Below are 23601 nucleotides of genomic sequence, written 5' to 3' on the forward strand. Positions count from 1 at the left end.
GAGGCTGAGCCGGGGCCTGCACACTTTTGCGCATGCGCGCCAAAGAGTGCAGAAATCTCCCTGAGGCAGCTGTGTGATTAGTTTCATTATCAATAATATAAATAAGGAAATAAAAATTAAGACATGTCCCCTCATGTGACAGTGTCACATGAGCTGAGACGTGTCAATGAACTTTAATGAAAACTTTTATTCAATTTATAAACACTTAATTAAACTTTGTCCCACCCGTGGATGAGGTTTCATGATAAATGCGAAGGCCGCCTGGGCTCTTCGCCTGCCCGCCAAGCTTAAGGTTGGACAGACAGCTCCATTAAGTATTTTAATTGATATTTAAATGGCCTCAATAAGCCTTTGACAGTTCGGTGGGTGCGCAGCCAACTCTGGTGCACACCCGCTGAACTGAAAATCGGAATGACACAAGGAGACATCGGGACACACGCCCGACGTCACCGTGTGGCATTTCACGCATCAGCGAGCGGGGCCCACCCCCGCACACCATCCCGAAGATTCTGGCCTTTGTCCCAGTTATAACTGCAAAAGCAAAGCGCTCTAGCCCTTACACCTCACACACTCCCACCCCTTACATACACTCATGCTCCATCCATGCCACTCATGCCCCCCCACCCATCCCCCATGGCCCCTCATGCCTCCATGCCAAGATATGTCCCCACTCACCCCTATGGCCCCTCATGCCCCAAGCTATGGCACTTCCATGCCAATTCACCCACTATACACTGTATAGAACTAATGAACCTTCTACGTGTTAAAAGAAAAACTTTTAAAAATGTCATCTATTGATAACTTTCCATTTTCTTAAAAAAAGAAACCTCATTTTTACTACAGGCCAATAAAAGTGTCAAGCATCCTTAAAGTATCAATAGCTGAAACTGCAAGCACTTGAATCCTCTTCAGCTTGTGCAAATAAACATGGTGCAATTGACAGAAGAGATCAGAGATTCAGAACTGTCAATCAAGCTATGTTTTTCATTGGGGTTCAATATAATAGATGTCTAGCCTCTAAACCGAGAATGCATAATGAGGTGTGAAGATGGTGGACACGGAGATTGACAAGTTGGAGACATCTGATGGTAGGAACCTCTGGAGGCTGATTTTTCAGAGGGGCAATGGAAGAAGCAAGGAAGAAACAAGAGCTCAGCTGGCCGAGAAGAGGACCCAGGGAAAGCAGAGGTCAGCAAATCCTGCACTTTCTCAGTCCACATTCCTCATCTGCAGCAAATGCGACAAGAGACTGCCATGCCAGAGCAGGGCTCCTGAGCGACATACGTGATGTTTAGCACAGACTTGACCAACCAGGTGTAAACTTTGTCTCACAAGACAGGAGGCTGTCAAAGACCTGACCATGTAATAAGTCACTAAATTCCAAAGCAATTCATTATACATAGTTAACACTGTCGTGTTCTGTGCAAATGTTGCCAGTCCTGCTGAGCATTTCCAGCATGTTGTTTTTCTTTCAGATTTCCAGCATCCGTAGTATTTTGCTTATTAATTGTAAATGAATCATGTTTGATACTTCTGTGAAAGACTTGACCAGGTAATGCAAAATACACAAATTTTGCATGGAAGCTCAAAGCTGAGAAGAGACAGTGTGTAGGAAGAGCCTAGAGTAGGAAACTGCAGACATCTTGTTGGGAAGCAGCAGAGAAAAAATGAGCATGATGATGTCATGTGTTATTTACCGCCAGCATGTTTATAACAACCAGCCGATATGTACACCTTGATTCAAAACATAGGATTCCAAAATTGCCTTGTTGCAAAGCTACTCTTTGGCTAATAGAGGAACATACGTAGTGAAACCACGTCTTTCTCTATACATATATTTGAATTAAATATTCACTCCCTGTATTTTCATTGTAAATGTATGAAACACATTATATAAACAAAAGCTGGCTTTTTTTCTTAGACATCAGGTTTCCAGTGGGGAATTTCTTTGTAAATTTGATTAAAACATATTTATTACTGATCTCTAATAAAGTGTAATCTAAATGAGTTTGTTATAAACTTGACCTATTCAGTCGGGATTCAGAGGACTAATTAATTTGCCTCGGCGTTCCACATTCACGGACTGTCTGGTGCAATCGGTGCCATTCTTGCACAAAGCTGCCGCAGTCACGCAAACAACTCGTGTAGGAGCGAACAGCCAATTAGATAGAACATTAGCCTGAGAATAACCAATTAGAAGGGGCTGAATACAACAGCCATGTGAAAACAGCCAATAAGAAGCGTAAGCAATGTATCGGCGTAGTCTGGAGGAGGATTGCAGTTAAAGTGAAGGGAGAACAAGAGTTTGTGCAAAAATACACAATCCGAAATGGAAAGTGGTAAGAAGCGACTTATCAACTTCGGTGCTGGTCCTTCCAAGCTCTCGCTACCGGTGAGTTACTCTGTGTCCCTTCTCTGTTAACCAGTTGTGTTGACAATGCAACTCTTTGATGCCGGAGCATTGAATTGCAAAACGTTTGAACTTGGAATGTGTGTATGCATGTAGCATAACAAATTAATGGAAGGCTTTGCTGGAAGGCAGAAAACTATCTTGAGTCGCGCCATCGATGTCAACGGTACATATCTTTTTGATCAGTAGCAACTTAGGACGGATGGGAGAAGAGAGAGAGAGTCTCCATCGCATCTGTTCTGATGATGCCTCTTTCAAGAACAGTTCCTCTGACATGTCCTCCTCCTTCCTTAACCAAGGTTATCCACCCACGGTGGTTGACATGGCCCTCAACCGTGTCCGGCCCATCTCCCGCGCATACGCCCTCACGCCTTCCTCTCCCTCCCAGAACCATGATAGGGTCCCCCTTGTCCTCACTTATCACCCCACTAGCCTCCACATTCAAAGGATCATCCTCTGCCATTTCTGCCAACTCCAGCATGATGCCACCACCAAGCACATCTTCCCTTCACCCCCCCCGGTGGCATTCCTTAGGGATCGTTCCCTCCGGGACACCCTGGTCCACTCCTCCATCACCCCCTACACCTCAACCCCCTCCCACGGCACCTTCCCATGCAACCGAAGAAGGTGCAACACCTGCCCCTTTACTTCCCCTTTCCTCACCGTCCAAGGGCCCAAACACTCCTTTCAAGTGAAGCAGCATTTCACTTGCACTTCCCTCAATTTAGTCTACTGCATTCGTTGCTCCCAATGCGGTTTCCTCTACATTGGAGAGACCAAACACAGACTGGGTGACCGCTTTGCAGAACACCTTCGGTCTGTCCGCAAGCATGACCCAGATCTCCCTGTCGCTTGCCATTTCAACACTCCACCCTGCTCTCATGCCCACATGTCCGTCCTTGGCCTGCTGCATTGTTCCAGTGAAGCTCAACGCAAACTGGAGGAACAGCACCTCATCTTCCGACTAGGCACTTTACAGCCTTCCGGACTGAATATTAAGTTCAACAATTTTAGATCATGAGCTCTCTCCTCCATCCCCACCCCTTTTCCGATCCTCCTTTTTTACCAATAATTTACATAGATTTTTCTTTTCCCACCTATTTCCATTATTTTTAAATGTATTTCCATCCATTGTTTTATCTCTACCTTTTAGCCTATTTCGATCCCTTCCCTTCACCCCACCCCCACCCCCACTAGGGCTATCTGTACCTCGCTTGTCCGGCTTTCTACCCTGAATTAGCACATCCCTTAGATAATATCACCACCTTCAACACCTCTTTGCCCTTTTGTCTATGACATCTTTTGGCTATCTCCACCTATCACTGGCCCTCTATCCAGCTCTACCTGTCCCACCCCCGCCCCTGCTTAAACCAGCTTATATTTCACCTCTTTTCTATTTTTACTTAGTTCTGTTGAGTCATATGGACTCGAAACGTTAACTGTGTTCCTCTCCGCAGATGCTGCCAGACCTGCTGAGTTTTTCCAGGTATTTTTGTTTTGGATTTCCAGCATCCGCAGCTTTTTGCTTTTATATTTATGGGAGAAGAGAGACCTTTGTTAAAAGTTTTACACATGATAATGTATGTTATCTTCACACATGCCCATTTCGTAGATTGAGATTCATTTTAAACGGACGCTATCTGCTGCCTTCTGTGCCTTTTTGAAATGCCTCCCCTCTGGTCATTTCACCCAGTGGTAAAGGGGGCTGCGGGCGTTAGAGTGCTTGTGGCTCGTGTGATCTTTTCAAATAAGTAATTACTTGATATCCTTCTAAGAACTGCTCGGATGCTTATGGCTGTTTATAGGGCTTATTTGATGTGTGCCCCTGCCGTTTGAATGTATTGGAAATAATCTTCAATAAGAACTTTTCCATAGTGCCTAGCTTTTCCTAGTTCTTGGCTAATAGTAGCCAGCGAATTACATGAAGTGACTTCTCATCCCAAGCTCGGGCAGTTATCTCTGGTGGCCCCATCCTATTTCTCATTTTATATAGTGCCCCTCAGCCACATCATCCAAAAACATAGCACCATTCATGTGGAAATGGACGATATCCACCTCACTCCCACCTGTCTCAATTCATTCAGTCTTTAAATTGTCAAACTCTCTGCCTGACATCCAGTATTAGATGAGCAGAAATTTCCTCCAATTAACCATTAGGAAGACTGAAGTCATTGTCTTTGGTCCCTGCTACAAACTCTGTTGCTTAACCACTGACTTCATTCCTCTTCCTTGCAACTTTTTGAGTCTGAACTAGACTGTTCACATATTTGTCATATTTGACCTCAAAATGAGTTCCTGAGCACATACCTGTGCCATCACTAAGACTGTCTGCTTCCACTGCTGTAACATTGCCTGGCTGCACCCTTGCCTCAGCTCATCTGGTGCTGAAGCCCTCCATGCTGTTGTACCTCTAGACTTGACTATCTCCAATAAATTCCTGGCTGGCCTCTATATTCTCCCCTCCATGAACTTGAGGTCATTCAAAACTCAGCTGCCTATGTCCTAACTTGTCACACCCTGTTCACCATCACCTGTATACTTATAGACTTGCATTGGGTCCTAGTTGAGTAGCCTCTTGTTTTTAATTCTCATCCTTTTCAAATCTGTCTGTGGCCTCAGCCCACACCTATCTGTAACTTCCAGCCTCACAGCACTCCAATATCTGTGCTCTTCTAATTCTAGCCTTTTGAGTGTCTGATTTTAAATATTCCACCATTGGTGGCTGTGCCTTCAGCTGCTTGAACATTGAGCTCTAGAATTCTCTGCCTCTGCTGCTCTGCCGCTCTATCCTTCTTGAAGACCCTCCCTTTAAAACCTAACTGATTGACAAAGCTTTTGGTCATCTGCCCTAATATCTCCTTATGGGATTTGGTACTAAATTTTGTTTGATATTGCTCCTGTGCAGTGCCTTGGTGTTGAAACATGTTAAAGAAGCCATGTAAATACATGTCCTTGTTTTTGGATATTGCAAATTTAAGGTTAACTAGCATTGAGTCATTGGTAATTCTGTGATGTGAGCTTATTCTTGCTAGGTTGAGCAGCTGCTTGGAATAATTCCAGCTGTTTGAGACTTTTTTCCATCTGATCAGTCAGTGGTGGCGTGAACAAGTATCTAATCGCTGATGCCATGATAAATCTATTCCGGCAGCATGCAGTAGCTACAAATGTTCAGTGGAGAATGTTGTACAGTAGATTTCCTTAACCAGTTGTTATAAAACAAATCTACAAAGTTTTTGGTATTTTGCTTAATGAAACACTATTCAGTGGGCAGTTTGGTACATACCACTGGCTTACTTTTCATAGCCATTGGCTGAAACAATTTTTCCTCCCGATAATTTGGCCCAATGTCTGTCTACTGCATACATCCTAAAATTTCTCACCAATGTGTTACATGTACTTAACAATGCTGGAAATACTCATCGCTCCAGTCAGCATCTGTGGAGAGAAACAGTTAATCTTTCAGGTTGCTGGCCTTTAAGTCAGTTCAATGCCACTCTGTGTTAATTTAAGTGACATAGGAAGAAACTTTTCCCCTTAGCGGAGGGGTCCATAACCAGAGGGCATAGATTTAAGGTAAGGGGCAGGAGGTTTAGAGGGATTTGAGGAAAATTTTTTTCACTCAGAGGGTGGTTGGAATCTGGAACACTGCCTGCAGGGGTGGTAAAGGCAGGAAACCTCAACATTTAAGAAGTGTTTAGATGAACACTTTAAAAACCATAGCACACAGGACTACGGGCCAAGTGCTGGAAAATGGGATTAGGATAGAAAGGCGCTTGATGGCCAGCACGGACACAATGGGCCAAAGGGCCTGTTTCTGTGCTGCATAACTCTGACTCTATCAATAGTTTTCATTGCGGGTCTTGGGAGTTTTTAAGTCATTCATGAGATGGGAATGTTGTGGAAAAGCTGAGCATTTATTCCCATCCCCAGTTTCCGTGGAGAAGGTGATGGTCAGCCCCTACCTTGAACTGCTGCAGTCTCTGTGGTATAGGTACACCCATAGTGCTTTGGGTGTGGAGTTCTTGGAGTTTGACACGGCAACAGTGAAGCAATTGGTTTGTAGTCCTTGTAATGTTGGCCTGTGACTTGGAGAGGAGCTTGCAGTTGCTGGTGTTCCCATGCCTCTACTGCCCTTGTTCTTCTAGTACTGTTAAAGTCTTGAGTTGCTACAGTGCGTCTTGTAGATGGTACACTGCAGCCACAGTTGTCAGTGGAGGAAGTGAATTTTTCAGGTGGTGGTTGGGGTGCCCATCAAATGGGCTTTTTAGGTTGATGTTGAACTTTTGTTGCTGGAGCTCCACTCATCTAGTCAAGTGGAGAGTGTTGCATCACTTTCCTCACTGCCATGTAGATGGCAGAGAAGCTCCAGGAGTCAGGAGATGAGTTACTTGGCACAATACCCAGCTTCTGACCTGCTCTTGTAGCCACAGTATTTGTAGTTAGTCCAGTGGGTGATGCCCAAAATGTTTATGGTGAGGGATTTGGTGATGGTAACCCCATTGATTGTTATTGAGTGTTAGTTAGAAACTGTCTTTTGAGATGGTCATTACCTCAATTACCTGGGTTGGATGTTACTTCACACTTATCAGATCAAACCTGAACATTGCCCAAGTCTTGTTGCATGGATGTTCTTGTTATCTGAGGAGTTATGAATGGAACTGAATGCTATAAACATCCCCACTTCTGACTTTTATGATGGAAGGAAAGTCATTGAAGCAGTTGAAGTTGGTTGGGGCACTGACTTGAAGAACTCTGCAGTGATGTTTAGGATATCGCTGGAATTCATCTCTTTTGTTCATACTTAGACCACAGCTGTAATGTGATCCTGGCAGAAACAAAACAGGAGCTTTGAGTAAGTGCTGCGAGATAGGGTGTTGTCAACAGTGCTTCTGTCACTTTGCTGTTTGAGAATGGACTGATAGGGTGGTATTTGATCAGACTTTTATTTGTCCAGGTATGTCATAACTGCCAGTTTTGCACATTATTGGATAAATGCTAGTGTTGTAACTGTATTGGAACAGCTTTGCTAGGTGTGCAGTGGAGCGCAAAGCTTCACAGTGTAGAAGGTCAGAGTGGGATGGAGAATTGGAAGCTTGACCATGACTGAACTGAATGCAGGTATTTGGAGAAAAAAGTAGGCCATTTGAGCCTGCTCCACCACTCTGATCACCTTCTACTTTAATTCCATCTTCCCACACTATCCCCATAATTCCCTGAGATTGGCTGGTCGCCTCAATGTAGAGGAGAACCAGTCATAAATAATGAATATAGTGTATAAAATGTTGTTACTTAACTTAGTTTTTGGGGTCTTGGATGGTGGGAAGGGAGAAGGTAAAAAGGACAGATGTTGCAGGTGGTTGAGGGGTGAACCAGAGTGCCATGGAGAGGAAGATATACTTGGAGGTAGTAGCAATGACAGCAAGTGATCAACTAAATGTGAGGCTTGTGTGGTGAATAGTGAGGACAAGGGGAGCCCTTATCATGGCTCTTGGAAAGAGAGCAGAAAGAGCAAGAAGGGAACTAGAATCTGATTTCTGCCTTTAAAAAAAAAACCGCTAGGCCCAACCATCTTCAGCTGCTTCATCAATGATCTTCCTTCCATCATAAGGTCAGAAGTGGGGATGTTCACTGATCGTGGAAGATTGTACGCTGTTCAGCACCATTCACAAATCCTCAGGTACTGAAGCAGTCCATGTCCAAATGCAGCAATACCTGGACAATATCCAGGCTTGGGCTGACAAGTGGTAAGTAACATTCACGCCAGACAAGTGCCAGGCAATGACCGTCTCCAACAAGAGAGAATCCAGCCATCTTCCCTGGATGTTCAATGGCATTACCATCACTGAATTCCCCACCATCAACATCCTGGGGGTTATCATTGACCAGAAACTGAACTGGACTGGCCATATAAATACAGTGGCTACAAGAGCAGGTCAGAGACTAGGAATCGTGTGACGAGTAACTTAACTCCCGATTCCCCAAAGCCTATCCACCATCTACAAGGCAAAGTCAGGAGTGTGATGGAATACTCCCCACTTGCCTGGATGAGTGCAGCTCCCACAACACTGAAGAAGCTGGACACCGTCCAGGACAAAGCAGTCCCCTTGTTTGGCACCATATCCACAATGTCAGTCCCTCCCAATGCACAGTAGCAGCAGTGTGCATCATCTACAAGATGCACTGCAGGAATTCACCAAGGCTCCTTAGACAGCACCCTCCAAACCCATGACCACTAACGTCTAGAAGGACAAGGGCTGCAGATAAATGGGAAAACCACCACCTGGGAGCTCCCCTCCAAGTCACTCCCCATCCAGACTTGGAAATATATTGTTGTTCCTTCACTGTCGCTGGGTCAAAATCCTGGAACTCCTTTCCTAACAGCACTGTGGGTGTACCTACACCACATGGACTGCAGCGGTTCAAGAAGGCAGCTCACCATCACCTTCTCAAGGGCAACTAGGGACAGGCAATGAATGCTGGCCCAGCCAGCGAAGCCCACATCCCGTGAATGAATTTTTAAAAAAAGATCTGGGTTCCGGTAAATGATCTTGTGATCAGGTTGCCTTAGAGCTAACCAGCAGGAGTCAAAAGGTTAACTATAGGGGTGAGAAGGGTCTTGGGGGTGGCTCTCTTTTTTTTTCAAGCAGTTTAATTTGAGAATTTATAACCAGCTGGAGTGAAAGAAACAGCTTTCAGTAGAATTCGGTTGAAATTCTGGGTGTTGGTTAAAGAATATTACAAACAGGAGAGTTCTGATCTAAAGTGGCTACGCTTAAGAGGCCAGAGACACCTATATTTTGCAACTTTGGGACAGTTGGAGGAAGATTGAAGGGATTGACCTTGCTGGAAATAAACAGAAGGTCCAAGCAATAGTAACCCATAAATGAATTATTGCCACAGTATCAGACTTGAGAGTTTTGGGGAAGTTGAATCACAGAATAGTTACAGCACAGAAGAAAGCCAATCCGCCCATCAAGTCCATGCTGTTTCTACATAAGCAATTCAACTAATCCCACTCTCCTGCCCTTTCCCCACAACCTGAATATTTTTTCAGGTGCTTATCCAACTCCCTTCTTGAAGCTGCAATTGAATCTGCTTCCACCACCCTCTGTCAGTACATTCCAGATCCTAACCACTCACTATATTTATTTAAGAAAAAAATGTGTTTCACATTGCCTTTGATACTCTTGCCAATCACCTTTTAAATAGGTGCTCTCTGGTTCTTTACCCCTCTGCTAAAGGGAACACTTTCTCTCTATATATTGTCTAAATCCTTCATGATATTGAACACCTCTATTAAATCCCCTCTTAATCATCTCTAAGGGGAAGATTGCCTTTGCCAATCTGTTCATGTAACTGAAGTCCTTCATCCTTGGAACCATTCTCGTAAATTTTCTCTGCACTCTCTCTCATGCTTTCACATCCTTCCTGAACACAATACAGGGAGGTAGGACCAGTGCTTTATTAGGTTCATCAGGGGCAGGATCTTCCGGTTGGCGAGCGGGGATGGGGCCTGTTTGCCGATGCGTAAAATGACGCGGGATGATGTCGGGTGGAACTCCCGACGTCACCCCACTTCACTTCCATTTTCAGGTCGGCAAAGGTGCAGCCGAGTCAGCTGCGTGCCCGCCGGCCTGTCAACGGCCTATTGAGGTCATTGAAAAACCAATTAAGATAATTAATGGACCTGCCCATCCAACCTTAAGGTTGGCGGGCAGGCCGAGAGCCCTGGCGGGCTTCAGAAAAAGCATGAAACCTCATCCACGGGCGGGATGAGGTTTCGTGAGGGTATTTAAATTTTTGTCAAATCTTTCAATAGAAGTTATGGACATGTCACAACTCATGTGATAGTGTCACATGAGGGGACATGTCAGGGAAATATTTTTATCATTTCTATTAAACTTTAATTCTGAGCCGATCTCCCTGAGGCAGCACTTAGCCTCAGGGAGATCTGTGTATTGGGGGCACCGATCGGAGGGGCGCACGCTCCCGCACAGTGGATAGACTGACTCTTCTGTCTGGTTGTAAACAATTGTGCTTTTGAGCTGTCCATTTACACTCAAGATAAGAGTCTTGAGGAATGCTCATCAGCATTTCTATCTGAATACAAGGTCCATGTGCTTCACATTGCTCTGGAAAGGGTCGAAGGTATCCCTGCAAACTTGCAGACTCTTGAGGCCTGGGGTGAGGGGGAAAGAGTGAGTAGTTAAAGGCCAAAGTCTCTATGCTTCACTGTGCAGGAATGTAGCTGAGATTTCGTGCTCTGATTGGAAGGACCAAATTTGTGAGGAGTTGAAATGAGGCTAGAGGATTTGCCTAGCTTATGCAATAGGAGGAATCTTTGGGGTTTGTGGGGGTTGGTACCTCATTGAGAGAGAGAGAGTTCCAAGATTATTAGTTACTAGGCTGTGAAAAGAAAAGAACCAAAGTAAACCCTCTGGAGCCAAGAATCACTTCAGACTGATTCTGGGAGAACTGAATGTTTACTTAAAGGACAGTGTAAAGTATACCTGTGAAGTGTGCTTTTTTTAGGTTGTGATAAAAGGGAAAAGTTCTGTTTGTAGTTTAAAGTATAAGTTGTCTACAAAAATAATATTTAGTTAGTGCTTTTAGTCTTCTGTTTTAATAAAAGTCTTGAAACAAAATCTTGTTATCCTTTCAGCTATTAAATTGAAGTTTGGAGCTTTTTGAAAGAAAAATCAGTCTCTGGAAAGATCATGCCATCTAGTTTTGAATATATGAATTTGCCATATTACTCGGATTTTAGTATACTGGGAGTTTTTAAAATCTAAATAATATGTTAATGAATACATTCCCTGTAAAATAAATGAGGGAAAATTAATGGAAATTAAAACAGCAAAATTTTAAACATTTGTGAGTCAGTCAGCATTTGAGAAGTTCCTGCTTTTAGGGTTCATTGTATATGTTATGATTTGATCTGTTGTTTTTCCCTTGGTTTAATGGATGATATTTCATATCTCCAGGTCTTGCTTCAAGCACAGAAAGAGCTGTTGGATTACAAGGGACTTGGAATTAGTGTTCTAGGTGAGTTCCCAAGTAGGTGGGTTATCTTTGTTAACCAGCCATCATGTTTTCCATGTTCTAACTCCATCTTTCTTTTCCGCCCAACAGAAATGAGCCACAGATCTTCAGACTTCATCAAAATTGTCAATGCAACAGAAAATGACCTGCGAGAGTTGCTGTAAGGAGCATATGCACTTAAGTTCAGCTGCTATGGTTGAATGCTTACAAGAAAGACATGCATTTATATAGCGCTATTCACAATCACCAGGTGTCCAAGTGCTTTGCAGCCAATTAAATACTTTTTAAAGTGTGGTCACTGTTGCAATGCTGGAAACACAGCAGCTAATTTTCAATCAGCAAATGGCAACAATGACCAGATAATCTTGTTTTTATTGTGATGTTGACTGAGGGATAAATACTGGGGATAACTCCCCTCCTTTTCAAAACAGTGTAATGGGATTTTTAGACATGCTTCTGGTCTGAAAGGCAGCACCTCCAAAACAGTGCAAAGCTTCCTCAGTACTGCATGGAAATATCGGCCTTGATTTTCGTGCTCAAGCCCTGGAGTGGGACTTGAACCTGGAACCTTATGATTCAGAGGCGAGTGTGCTACCAACTGAGCCATTGCAGACAATCAATAATGTAAATACCTTGTGAGAATAACACCAGTGGATGAGATCAGCCTGGAATAAATTTGTTGCAGATTTGTAAGTGCAGAAACAGCCTGCTTGCACATTGTGAATATACATACAGATAAAGGCCAGTTTGATGTTAAACTGCTTCATTTAGTTGGTGGCATTATTACACAGCACGTACTAGCAGAATCAAGTCCAACCAGCTCATTGACTCTTTGAGTGTTTTGCATGTCCAAATGTTTTATGGTGTATGTAATTAGTTAACCAGAGAATCTGTTTGCTTAAATGACAGTTTTAACATTTGCTAATTATACTGTCAAATGGATGAGTTTTTAATGCTAAGTAAGTGTCCTTTCCAATTAAATTTGCATTGTATTTGTTAAAATTGTTTATATTGTGCAGTGTAGTAATAATCAAAACAAAGGTCCAAAGCCCACAAGGCAGTGGTTCTTGCATCACTTCTTTATGGGTGCAAGACTTGGACAACCTACCAGCATCATATAAAACAACTAGAAGCATTCAATTTTTGCAGTCTGAGATTTTTTTTGCAACATCAGGTGGCAGGAATAAATCTGTAACACAGATTCTTGTAAAGTGCTGCTTACCTGACACTGAGAGCATGCTCATGAGCTCAGCTTTGCTAGGTTGGTCATATGGTTTGCATGGAGGATTCCCGCATAGCATAGGCAGTACTCTACAGCCAGCTGAGCATGGGAACCTGCATCACAGGCTATCCCATCCTTGGATATAAAGACAATCTTGGACAGACCCAAGTGGAGAAGTCTCTGTTAGCAAGCATTTTCAACTTTTGAGAACAAGAGTCAAGTGCCTTCAGGATTAGTGAGTGTGGCACAAAGCCAATACCTCCTTCTGCACTGACTTTATATGCAAGATTTGTAATCTGTTATACAAGTTGAGACTTGGCCTAATATTCATGCAACAACACCAACCGGCTTTTTAAAAAAACATGCTGAACACTCATCCGTTGAAAGAATGGTAGAGTCCATCAGTTATGGAGGTTAAGAGGATGGGTGATTTATTACATAATGTTCAGAGTCCCTAGGAATTGGTGATTTTCATTGCCAACATTGACTGAGTGAATGTGCACTAAATTTTGGATGAGACTTTAAACTGAAGAAGACAGGCAAACCTTAGGTTGACCTGAAAGATCCCGAAGCACTTTTCAAAGATTTAAGGAAGTTGTGGTTGTCACCTTTTCCCTGCATTTAAAACTGGTTATGCTACAAAAATACTCTTATGGCTGCACTTGCTGACACCATAACTGCAGATGGTGCACTCCCTACACGCTGATAGCGACATCTCAGTGGGAGGCTACATGAGCAACATAATGGGCAGCAGGGAGTGGGAAGGAGTGGTGAAGAGAGCAGGAGGTTTCAGGGCATGGGTGGCGGATGCACAATAATGATGTCCGCCTGTGTTCTGGGGGATGGAGTAGCAACAGAGTTCCTGTTTGTGGCAGGAGTTAGTATATTTCTATTGGGTGAGATCATGCAAGTGCTGTGTAAATAATTTAATATGCAGCGCTACAATTGAGAGAACAGCTTTTTAACTTTGAAGTGATTGTTTTTGTGCATGTTTGCTATAAAGAATACTAACTTGTTCTAATTTTACTTCAAAAATAGTTTCTACCAAAGTTTACAACAGTGTTTGGTGTTCTCTTGAGTGAGGGGAAATTTCACCTGCAATCTTATGACTCCTGTGTGTATCTTAATACAGAAATATCCCAGAAAACTACAAAGTGATTTTTCTCCAAGGAGGTGGAACTGGTCAGTTCAGTGCTGTCCCTTTAAATCTTATTGGATTAAAAGAAGAGCGATGTGCCGATTATGTGGTTACTGGATCCTGGTCTGCTAATGCAGCCAAAGAGGCAGCAAAGTATGGAAAAGTGAACGTTGTCCACCCCAAGCTTGATGCTTACATAAGTAAGAACCTGCTTGTTGGCAGTAGATGCTTAATGGATCCATTACTGCTGACTGAATACATAAGACGATAAAGTTTTCCCTTGTTTTCCAGAAATCCCAAATCCAAGCAGCTGGAATTTGAACCCAAATGCCTCTTATGTTTACTATTGCGCCAATGAGACGGTACACGGTGTGGAATTTCCCTTTATTCCAGACACAAAAGGAAATGTGCTGGTCTGTGACATGTCGTCATGTTTTCTTTCAAAGCCGGTGGATGTCTCCAAGGTATGATCTAAATTTCAACTTTTGACACAACCTTTGCCTCTACATTGGAATGGGTAAATAGTTCAGTGGAAAAATTATTCTGTACAAATGAAAGCCATTTCCCTGAGATCAGGAAAATTGGCATTGTTTTTCCTAAGAGCAGAGAAGGTTCAAGAAAGATTAGATGGAGGTGTCTGAAATCATGAATGCTTTTGATGGAGAAAATAAGGCAAAACTGCTTCCAGTGGTAGAGGGTGGAGAAAGTGTTCTTTTATGCCACAAGTGTTTGTGACCTGAAAAGGTGGTGGAAGCAGATTCTATCAAATATTTATCCAATTTCCTTTTTAGAGCTTTTTAAGCGGAAATATGCATGGACAATGAGGAGAGAGTAGGGGAACGGGATGTTGCTTTTCAAAAAAGCATGTCCAGACTTGATGGACTGAATGGTGTCCTGTGTTATATCATTTTATGAAATGTTTTAGAATCTGATGCTAGTGTTCAGGTAAAACAAACCATGCCAGAAAACCAAAGTAGTTATTTTTGACAGCAATTTGGTGGTGCTCATGGTTGGTATGTACCTGTAAAGGATAGACAGCTGTGCACAATTGCTAGCTTAAAATGCAGTTGGATGACAGTCTTTTTATGTAGCAAATAATACAATGGGAATTAACTTAGATGGGTAGCAGGATACTGGAGAATATTAGGATATTAGAGAATCTAAGTGAGAGTTCAGGAATATTGATGGATAGCTTGCTGAAACTGTGCGGGGGTGTAATAACCACTTGGAAAACTAACTTGGGATCTGGATAGAGCACAGGTGATGGCAAGAATCTCTACCAAGCACTTTAAACATGCTAGTAAAATGGCCTGGAGAGGCTGTGGGGTGACTATTAGACCTTTTAAGGGAGAATCTGGTAATATAAGGTATGGACACTTTTAGGAGAAACCAGATGGCCTATTCAGTTGTTTGACCTTTTTTTAAGAGTTTTTAAAAATATATATATTTTTTGCCCTCTTCACAATAACCTAATCGCCCAAGGATCTGATCTTGGTAACTTGTTTTCTCCATTTAATATGCTACCCCATAGTGATCTCCTAAGCCATGACCTTCATTTCCACAAGTAATTTTACACCAAGCTGTGTTTTTCCAGCCCTCCACCCCCAAGTGCCTGCTATGAAACTGAATTCCAGTCTTCAATGTGCCATGGCTTTCTCCAGCTAAGCATTGGGGCAAACCAAATCCCATGCTGTTGCTGTTGACTCCATTTTCCTTTCTCTTTTTTCCCCCCACCACCACCATCTGGGCTGAACCAGAAAGTTCCCAAGTTACATTTTTTTAGACCTCCAATTTTCTCCACAAAGACTACTTGATTTCATAGTCTAAGGAAAGTGATGCATACTACTGAAAACCTTTTAAAGGTGAAAATGGAGGGTGGGGATGGGAACTGAAGGCAGGAGCAGAGGGGAGAGATGCACTGACCCCAACAGAATTAGGGAAAACATCATGTGCTTGTGTGGAATGTGCAGGTCATAACCAAGTCTGTGGCGAACGACATTATTGTAACGTCACAACATTAAAAAGGATATAGTTCCTATTTTATGAATGACATTAAAACAAAGTGACTGAATCAATCTGGGGACTTGCTATACTGCAATGTTGTCCTGCTAAGCTCTCACTTTTCAGCCTCCATAAACTTTAGTTTTTCAAAACTGCTCGTTAGGATTCTGTATAATATGATGGGTTAACAGTGTACTGTGGACTAGTTGGCGTAAGCTATAGTCAAGGAATATAGAGACTTGCATTTGATGCAGTTTGGTAAAAGGCTTGGAGCATCTGAGCAATAATGGGAAAAAAAGCTTAACAATAGAGGAGATGTGCGGGGCAAGTTTTTTACGCAGAGGGTAGTGAGCGTCTGGAATTCGCTGCCAGAGGAGTTGGTGGAAGCAGGTACGATAGTGGTGTTTAAGAGGCAGCTTGACAAATACATGAATAGGATGGGAATAGAGAGATACGGACCCCGGAAGTGCAAAATGTTTTAGTTGACGGGCAATATGATCGGCGCAGGCTTGGAGGGCCAAAGGGCCTGTTCCTGTGCTGTACTTTTCTTTGTTCTTTGTTCTAATATAAAATTCAATATTACTATCCTTGAATTTGTGCTAGAGGCTAACCAGTTGTTTAGATTAGATCATTAAATTTCTATAGGCCAAAGCTGAGCAAGCAGGATGTATTGAAAATATAAGTAAAGGATTTAAAGAATTATAACTAGTTTGGGGGATATACCTGGGTTAGGTTGTTGTTATTTTGCAGTGATAGTGCTTTTAAAACTGTGTAGAACTTTCTTATTTAAACAAGAGGCATGAATGGCCACCCACATTGCAGTCACAAGTACATGGTTCAGCATTGGTTTCTACTGATTTTAGCATATACCCCTATCTTCCTCAAATGCACTTTTTAGAACCCAAATCTCTGACTGAGCTTTTAGTAAACCCCCCCCCGATGTTTCAGATTTGAGCATTTAATCTAGGCTGACACTGAGGAGGAAGACAACAATAACTCCCCAGAAATGCTAGTGAACTAAGGGTGAGAAGGAGCAATTGAAGGAAATTAGTATCACTAAAAAATAGTGCTAGAGAAATTAATGGGACTGAGCTGATAAATCCCTAGGGCTTGATGATCTACTAAGATCAGGATACTAAAGATGGCGGCCATGGGAATAGTGGATGCTTTGGTTGTCACCTTCCCAAATTCTGGAACAGTCCCAGCAGATTGGAGGGTGGCAAATGTAACCCCACTATTTTAAAAAAAAAAAAATGGAGGAAGGGAGAATACAGCAAATTACAGACTGATTAGCCTAACATCAGTAGTAGGGAAAATGCTAGAATCTATTATAAAGGATCTGATAACAGAACACTTAAATATCAAAGGGATTAGACTAAGTCAACATGGATTTATGAAAGGGAAATCATGTTTGACAAACCTACTGGAGTTTTTGAGGAAGTAACTAGCAGAATAGATAAGGGAGAACCAGTAGATGTGGTGTATTAGGATTTTCAGAAGGCTTTTGATAAAGCTCCGCATAACAGGTTAGTGTGTAAAATTAATGCACATGGGATTGGGTGTAATATATTGGCATGGATTGAGAATTGGTTAGAAGACAGGAAACAGAATAAATGGCTACAATACTGGCATCTACCTGGCAATGTGGAAAATTGCCCAGGTATGTCCTGTACACAAGGCAAGACAAATCCTACCTGGCCAGTGACTGCACCATCAGTCTACTCTTGATCATCAGTAAAATGATGGAAGGGGTAATCAATAGTGCTATCAAGTGGCACTTGCTTAGCAATAACCTGATCACTGACGCTCTGTTTGGGTTCTGCCAGGGCCACTCAGCCCCTGACCTCATTACAGCCTTGCTTCAAACATAAACAAAAGAGCTGAACTCCCAAGGTGAGGTGAGAGTGACTGCCCTTGACATGAAGGCAGCATTTAACCAACTGGCATCAAAGACTCCTTGCAAAACGAGTCAATGGGAATTGGGGAAAATTCTTCACTGGAGTCATACCTAGCACAAAGAAGATGGTTGTGATTGCTGGAGGTCAATCAGCTCAGTTCCAGGACATCACTGCAGGAGTTCCTCAGGGTTGTGTCCTCGGCCCAACCATCTTCAGCTGCTTCATCAATGCCCTCCCATCATAAAGTCAGAAGTGAGGATGTTCGTTGATGATTGCACAATATTCAGCACCATTTGTGACGATTCAGATACTGAAGCAATCCATGTCCAAATGTAGTAAGACCTGGACAATATCCAGTCTTGTGTGGTAGAAACGCTTCTTGACACATCAGCCTAAGTGCCAGGCAATGACCATCTCCAATAAAGGAGAACTTAACCATCACTCCTTGAAATTCAATGGTATTACCATTGCTGAATTCCCCCACTATCAACATTCTGTGGATTATACTGACCAGAAACTGAACTGGATTAGCAGTATAAATACTGTGGTTACAAGAGCAGGTCAGAGGCCAGGAATCCTATGGCGAGTTACTCACCTCCTGACTCCCCAAAGCTTGTCCACCATCTACAAGGCACAAGTCTGGAGTGTGATGGAATACTCCCCACTTGCCTGGATGAGTGCAGCTCCAACAACACTTAAGAAGCTCAATGCCATCCAGGATGAAGTAGCCTGCTTGATTGGCACCCCATCCACAAACATTCACTCCCTCCACCACTGGTGCAGTGGAAGCAGTGTGTACCATCTACAAGATGCACTGCAGGAACTCACCAAACCTCTTTAGACAGCACCTTCCAAACACACTGTCACTACCATCTGAAAGGACAAGGGCAGCAAACACATGGGAACACCACCACCCTGGAAGTTTCCATCCAAGCCATTCTGACTTGGAAATATATCACTATTCCATTACAGATGCTGGATCAAAATCCTGGAACTCCCTCCCTAACAGCACTGTAGGTGTGCCAACAACATATGGACTGTCGCAGTTCAAGGCAGCTCACCGTCACCTTCTCGAGGGCAATTAGGGGTGGGCAATAAATACTGGCCTAGCCAGCGACACTCACATCCCATGAATGAATAATAAAAAAAGCCATTCATTTGTGGGACGGCGCTGTTTGCAAGTTGGCTGCTGCATTTCCTCCTCTACACGACAATGATACACTGGTCTTAAAGTGTGCTTTGGGATATACTGATCTTGTGTAGGGTGCTATATAAATGCAAGACTTTTTCCATCTTTGGCTTTTTCCCTTGCATCAACTAACTGCTTGATGGGTTTTTCTAGCTACAGGAGCTCTGGACTTTCTGGACCTCCGACATAATAACAAACGCATTCAGAATACCTGACAGCTGAATCCAACTTCTGGTAGTATTTGAATTAAAAACTGCAACGAGTATTTGGGAGATGGTGATAACTAGAACTTGCTTCATTTAACTCAGTAGTCTGTTTGCTATTTGGAAATTAGATGAGAGCTTGCAGATCAACAAAACTGATGAGAATTTTGTTCCTTTCTGCAGTTTGGTTTGATTTTTGCTGGTGCTCAGAAGAATGTTGGTTGTGCTGGAGTGACTGTGGTAATAATCAGAGAGGATCTTTTGGGATTTGCACTGAAGGAATGTCCAATAGTTTTTGACTATAAAGTACAAGGGAATAGCAGTTCTCTCTACAACACTCCACCAACCTACAGGTAAATAGTTTCTGTTTAGCTTGCATGACTAAATGTTGGTACAGTTATTGGCTGTCTTTTTATTGCGTTCCATGTGACAACTTGAGAAATCAAAAATTTTGAAAGAACAAATTCTAAGTGTAAATAGCACAAGCTCCGGGAAGGAGCAGATGGTTGGCTAACTACCAGTATCCAAAAGTTGTAAGCAGAGTTGTGCTGCTCTGCTGTTAACACTTCCCCGTCTGCCTCACTATTTATTTGAAATGTATTGAATTTGGTTGTAGATACAAGCTAAACACTTAACAGCAAGTTAAGTCTTGTCATTTCAAGTCTGTGTCCCCATGACTTATCCTTGCATGTAGAATAGTGTACACATTGGATGCTCTCTATAGCAACATCTGGGCCCTTTGCCGTGTTTACTTACTGACTACAATGAAATACCCATAGTAGTGCTGGAAGTAAATGACCTCGTATTTGCCCCCACTGTAAAATGTAGAGTTGATAAGATGCCCCTGAGCATTAATGGTCTTTAATACTTACTACTTTTTATACTTGCATTCCTGCCCAAGTTTAACATGGTTTGGCACACAAAGCTTGTAATTCTAATTAACGTAGATTTTTTTCTGAAATCTAGAATTCGTGCCATTATTATTATTATTGGTAACTAGTTCCGTTGGGTTGGAGCTCAACGTGCCAAGTGTGTACTAGAGCGTGTCCATTTTAGAGAATGGTGCCTAAACTTGCCAGCATCCTTTTTAGGAGGATGTTCATTTACTTTAAGCTGTTTCAATGAACTTGATGGTTGATGGGCTGAATTTTTCTGTTGGCGAGCTGGGGGCGGGACCCTCTCACTGATGCGGGATGACGTCAGGCGGAACCCCCAATGTCATCCCGCCCCATTTTAAATATTCAGGAAGGCGGGGAGACAGCAAGATCAGCTGTCCGCCTGTCAATGGCCAATTGAGGCCATCGACAATGTTTTTAGCCTTGTTTGCTCTTCCATCTGTCTGTGAAATGTATACAGGATAATAACTGGATCAGATTTTTTTCTTTCAGCATTTACATTATGGGTTTGGTCTTGCAATGGATTAAGAAGTGCGGTGGTGCTCAAGCGATGGAACGAAACAGTCTTGCTAAATCCAAGCTGATTTATGATGTAATTGATGGATCCAGTGAATTCTATGTGTAAGTTGGTATTTTTGATACTTTACGGTGCTTTGAAACATTTTTACTTAAGTTCTTATCTGACCATTAAAAGTTGCTGCACTATGTGCCAGAAAATAACATTTACTGGCCCAGAGATCCTGAATTTAAATTCCACCATTGGTAATTTGAGTTAGTATAAAATGACTGAAAACTGCTAGATTATTTTTTAATTAATGCCTTTTTTTTCTAGGAAAGGATTTTGCCACCCCTACCTGGTCTGGCTAACATGCTATTTCCAGGCCCAGACTTGTTGGGGCAATCTTAACATTCCGTGATGGTGTAATATGGCTGATATCAGGCTGTTATTCATCTGTATTGCATTTAATGGAAAAATAAAATGGCTGGGATATGTGATGGCTGATCTGATTTTAAAGTCCAAATAATCAGTCACAAAAGTTAATTACTGAGTTGCTTTAAATTCCTTCAGTAATTAGGGATTGGCAACAACTACTATAGTACCATCTCAGATTGCAGGAACACAAATCAGTTATCTGTAGTTTTTTTTAAGAAATGTTTACAGACTCCAGTCTTATTGGAAGGTGATAGTGAGCACCTCTCTTTAACCACTGCAGTCCTTTTGGTGTAGGAACTCCCTACAAGGACAGTTGGTGTACCAAGATTTTGATTTTCCAGTAACAGTGAAAGAATAGCGATTTATAGCTCCAAGATGCATGACTTGGAGGGGAATTTCGGGTGGGGATGTTCCCATGCCTGCAGCTCTTCTCCTTTTGAGACAGTAGAGGTTGTGCTTTGGATGGTGTTCTTGAAGGTCCATTGGTCAGTTGCTGCAGTGCAACTTGTATATAGTACTTAACTGCTGCCACTGTGCACCGATGATGGAGGGAGTGGAAGTTTAAGGTGGTAGATGGGGCACTGATAAAGTGGGCTGTTCTATCCTGGATGGTGTCAAGCTGCTTGTGGTGTTGGAGCTGTACTCATCGAGGCAAATGGAGAGTATTCCATCACACTCCTGACTTGTGCCTTGTAGTTGCTGGACAGGCTTTGGGGAGTCAGGAGGTCAGTTACTTGCTACAGAATTTCCAGCCTCTGACCTGCTCTTGTAGCCACAGTATTTATGTGGCTGGTCCAGTTCTGTCTCTGGTCAATGGTAAGCCCCACGATGCTGGCAGTGGGGGGATTTGGTATGATGATGCCATTGAATGGCAAGGGGAAATAGTTTGTCTCTTTTGGAGACAGTCATCACAGTATTGTATGACTCCAGTCAGTGGAGAGTCTATTCTCTGCCATTGACTTCAATTTTCTAGGGTGCCTTGATGCCACATCTGGTTAAATATTGCCTCGATAGAGATCTGTCACTATCTCCTCCCCTCAATGGAATCAAACCTTTTTGTTCTCAATTAGGTGTCCAGCTGCTTCAATCTGTAGAAGCAGAATGAATATTCCGTTCCACATTGGAAATGCTAATGGAGATAGTGCTCTTGAAACGGAGTTTCTCGATGGAGCTGCCAAACATAACATGATATCATTAAAAGGCCACAGGTAAATCTACCAATAAGCAATGCAATTTGTATAGTGGAAACTGTGACTCTGCTAACTTATGTAAACCTTTGGGAATGCTATTAATTGAGTTTTATAAATATGCAGTTGCATTTTCAAAGAGGTAGATAGAGAGGTGGGGTCTAATGCTTATTATAAGTTTGTCTTTAAATAGCACTAATTCCATATGGTCTGCTGTTTGTACTAGGTCTGTTGGTGGAATTCGTGTTTCCCTCTATAATGCTGTGACAGTGGAAGAAGCTCAAAAATTGGCAGAGTTCATGATCAACTTTATGAAGGAACATCTTGTGTAAACATTTCAGTTTAGATTTTAACACTGCATCATATTTCTACAATGTAAACCTCTAGGTTTTCAGGAAATGCTCAGCAGGTCTGGCAGCATCTGTGGAGAGAGAAATGGAGTTAACATTTTTGATGTAAGATCATTGACCATAAACAGTCTGGTGCTTGCCAAACCTGCTGAACATTTCCGGCATCTGCAGCATTTTGCTTTTGCTCTAGCATTTTGTGTACTGTTGGTGAAATACGTGTAAGATTAATTAGTGTTGGTACTATCAGAAACTTTCAAAAATGCAAATCTTAATCCACCAAACTAGGTATAAACTAAGTTAGTGGAGGAACTACCAATGCAATATTCAAGAATCAGAATCTTAATCTAAAGCTTTTCTTTGTCTCACTTTTCAATTCAGACTTGCCCTGTAAAGCTAGCCTTCTAACTGACTGAATTGTGGCAATGGAACTCTTTGCAGGGAAAATGCAATGTAATAGAGTGATGGTTGCACAAGTTAAATTAAATAAAACCTGAATATGGACAATAATTTTACATAATGTCATTTATTTTTACATGGTAGAGCTGATCAGATATCCAGGCAGTGTGTGGACCACATTCAATACATGCTGAATTAGAAATAAAGCTGCAACATATGGCACTCTTTTGCATTAGATTTTTATTGATTGATGTTCCCTTTATAATCTCGGAGCTGTTGGCTTGAACCTTTGCAAAAACATTTGTTACAAATGACTGGGCTGAGGCTATCTTAACTAGTGTTTGGGTTTGGCATAATATTAACACTTGATATGGAAATGTATCTCCGTATCTGAATAATTGTGCTTCAAGAAAACTGAAGTTCAACACCTTCCATTTTTGCCTCTGGTACGTGTGAAAATGGACAGATATAGGTATACTGAAAATTGTAAATTTTTTCCTTTCATGGTTCAAGTCATAATTCTTGCATTCCCTTCCCTCAACAGTATTAACATCAGAACTTATTGCCTATGGAAATGAAGATCCGTGATTTCAAAAGAAAATTGGATGGGCGCATGAAGGAAATTAACGTGCAGCTATGGGGATAGGGAGGGGAATGGGACTGATTGAATTGCTGTATGGAGAGCTGGCATGGGCTGAATAACCACCATCTGTGTTGTTTGACTCCAACTAGGCC

The 23601-nt window shown here is 42.3% G+C and overlaps 1 protein-coding gene across 2 annotated transcripts; it reads left to right on the forward strand.

The window, feature by feature from the left end:
* The first annotated feature begins 2236 nt into the window (after positions 1 to 2236).
* Positions 2237 to 22937, forward strand: LOC144696284 (phosphoserine aminotransferase-like). Of its 2 annotated transcripts, XM_078567534.1 has the most exons (10): positions 2258 to 2392; positions 5316 to 5348; positions 11395 to 11455; positions 11543 to 11612; positions 13807 to 14012; positions 14104 to 14276; positions 19287 to 19456; positions 20492 to 20620; positions 22004 to 22141; positions 22347 to 22937. In XM_078567534.1, the coding sequence occupies exons 4-10, from the start codon at positions 11545 to 11547 to the stop codon at positions 22450 to 22452; spliced, it is 990 nt and encodes a 329-aa protein (XP_078423660.1). In that variant the 5' UTR covers positions 2258 to 2392; positions 5316 to 5348; positions 11395 to 11455; positions 11543 to 11544; the 3' UTR covers positions 22453 to 22937. The 2 variants fall into 2 exon arrangements, with proteins under 2 accessions (XP_078423659.1, XP_078423660.1); XM_078567533.1 differs by lacking the exon at positions 5316 to 5348 and having other exon boundaries at positions 2237 to 2392.
* The last annotated feature ends 664 nt before the right edge of the window (positions 22938 to 23601 follow it).

The sequence above is a fragment of the Cetorhinus maximus genome, chromosome 2 (genome assembly GCF_964194155.1).
Source record: "Cetorhinus maximus chromosome 2, sCetMax3.hap1.1, whole genome shotgun sequence".
Classification (NCBI taxonomy): Eukaryota; Metazoa; Chordata; class Chondrichthyes; order Lamniformes; family Cetorhinidae; genus Cetorhinus; species Cetorhinus maximus.

Bases quoted from the DNA above. Each gene is read 5' to 3' on its own strand.
- LOC144696284 (XM_078567533.1), top strand. From the start codon at position 2,330: ATGGAAAGTGGTAAGAAGCGACTTATCAACTTCGGTGCTGGTCCTTCC. The intron at 14,277-19,286 runs GTATGATCTAAA...TCCTTTCTGCAG, and splicing joins AGCCGGTGGATGTCTCCAAG to TTTGGTTTGATTTTTGCTGG. The intron at 19,457-20,491 runs GTAAATAGTTTC...TTTTTCTTTCAG, and splicing joins AACACTCCACCAACCTACAG to CATTTACATTATGGGTTTGG.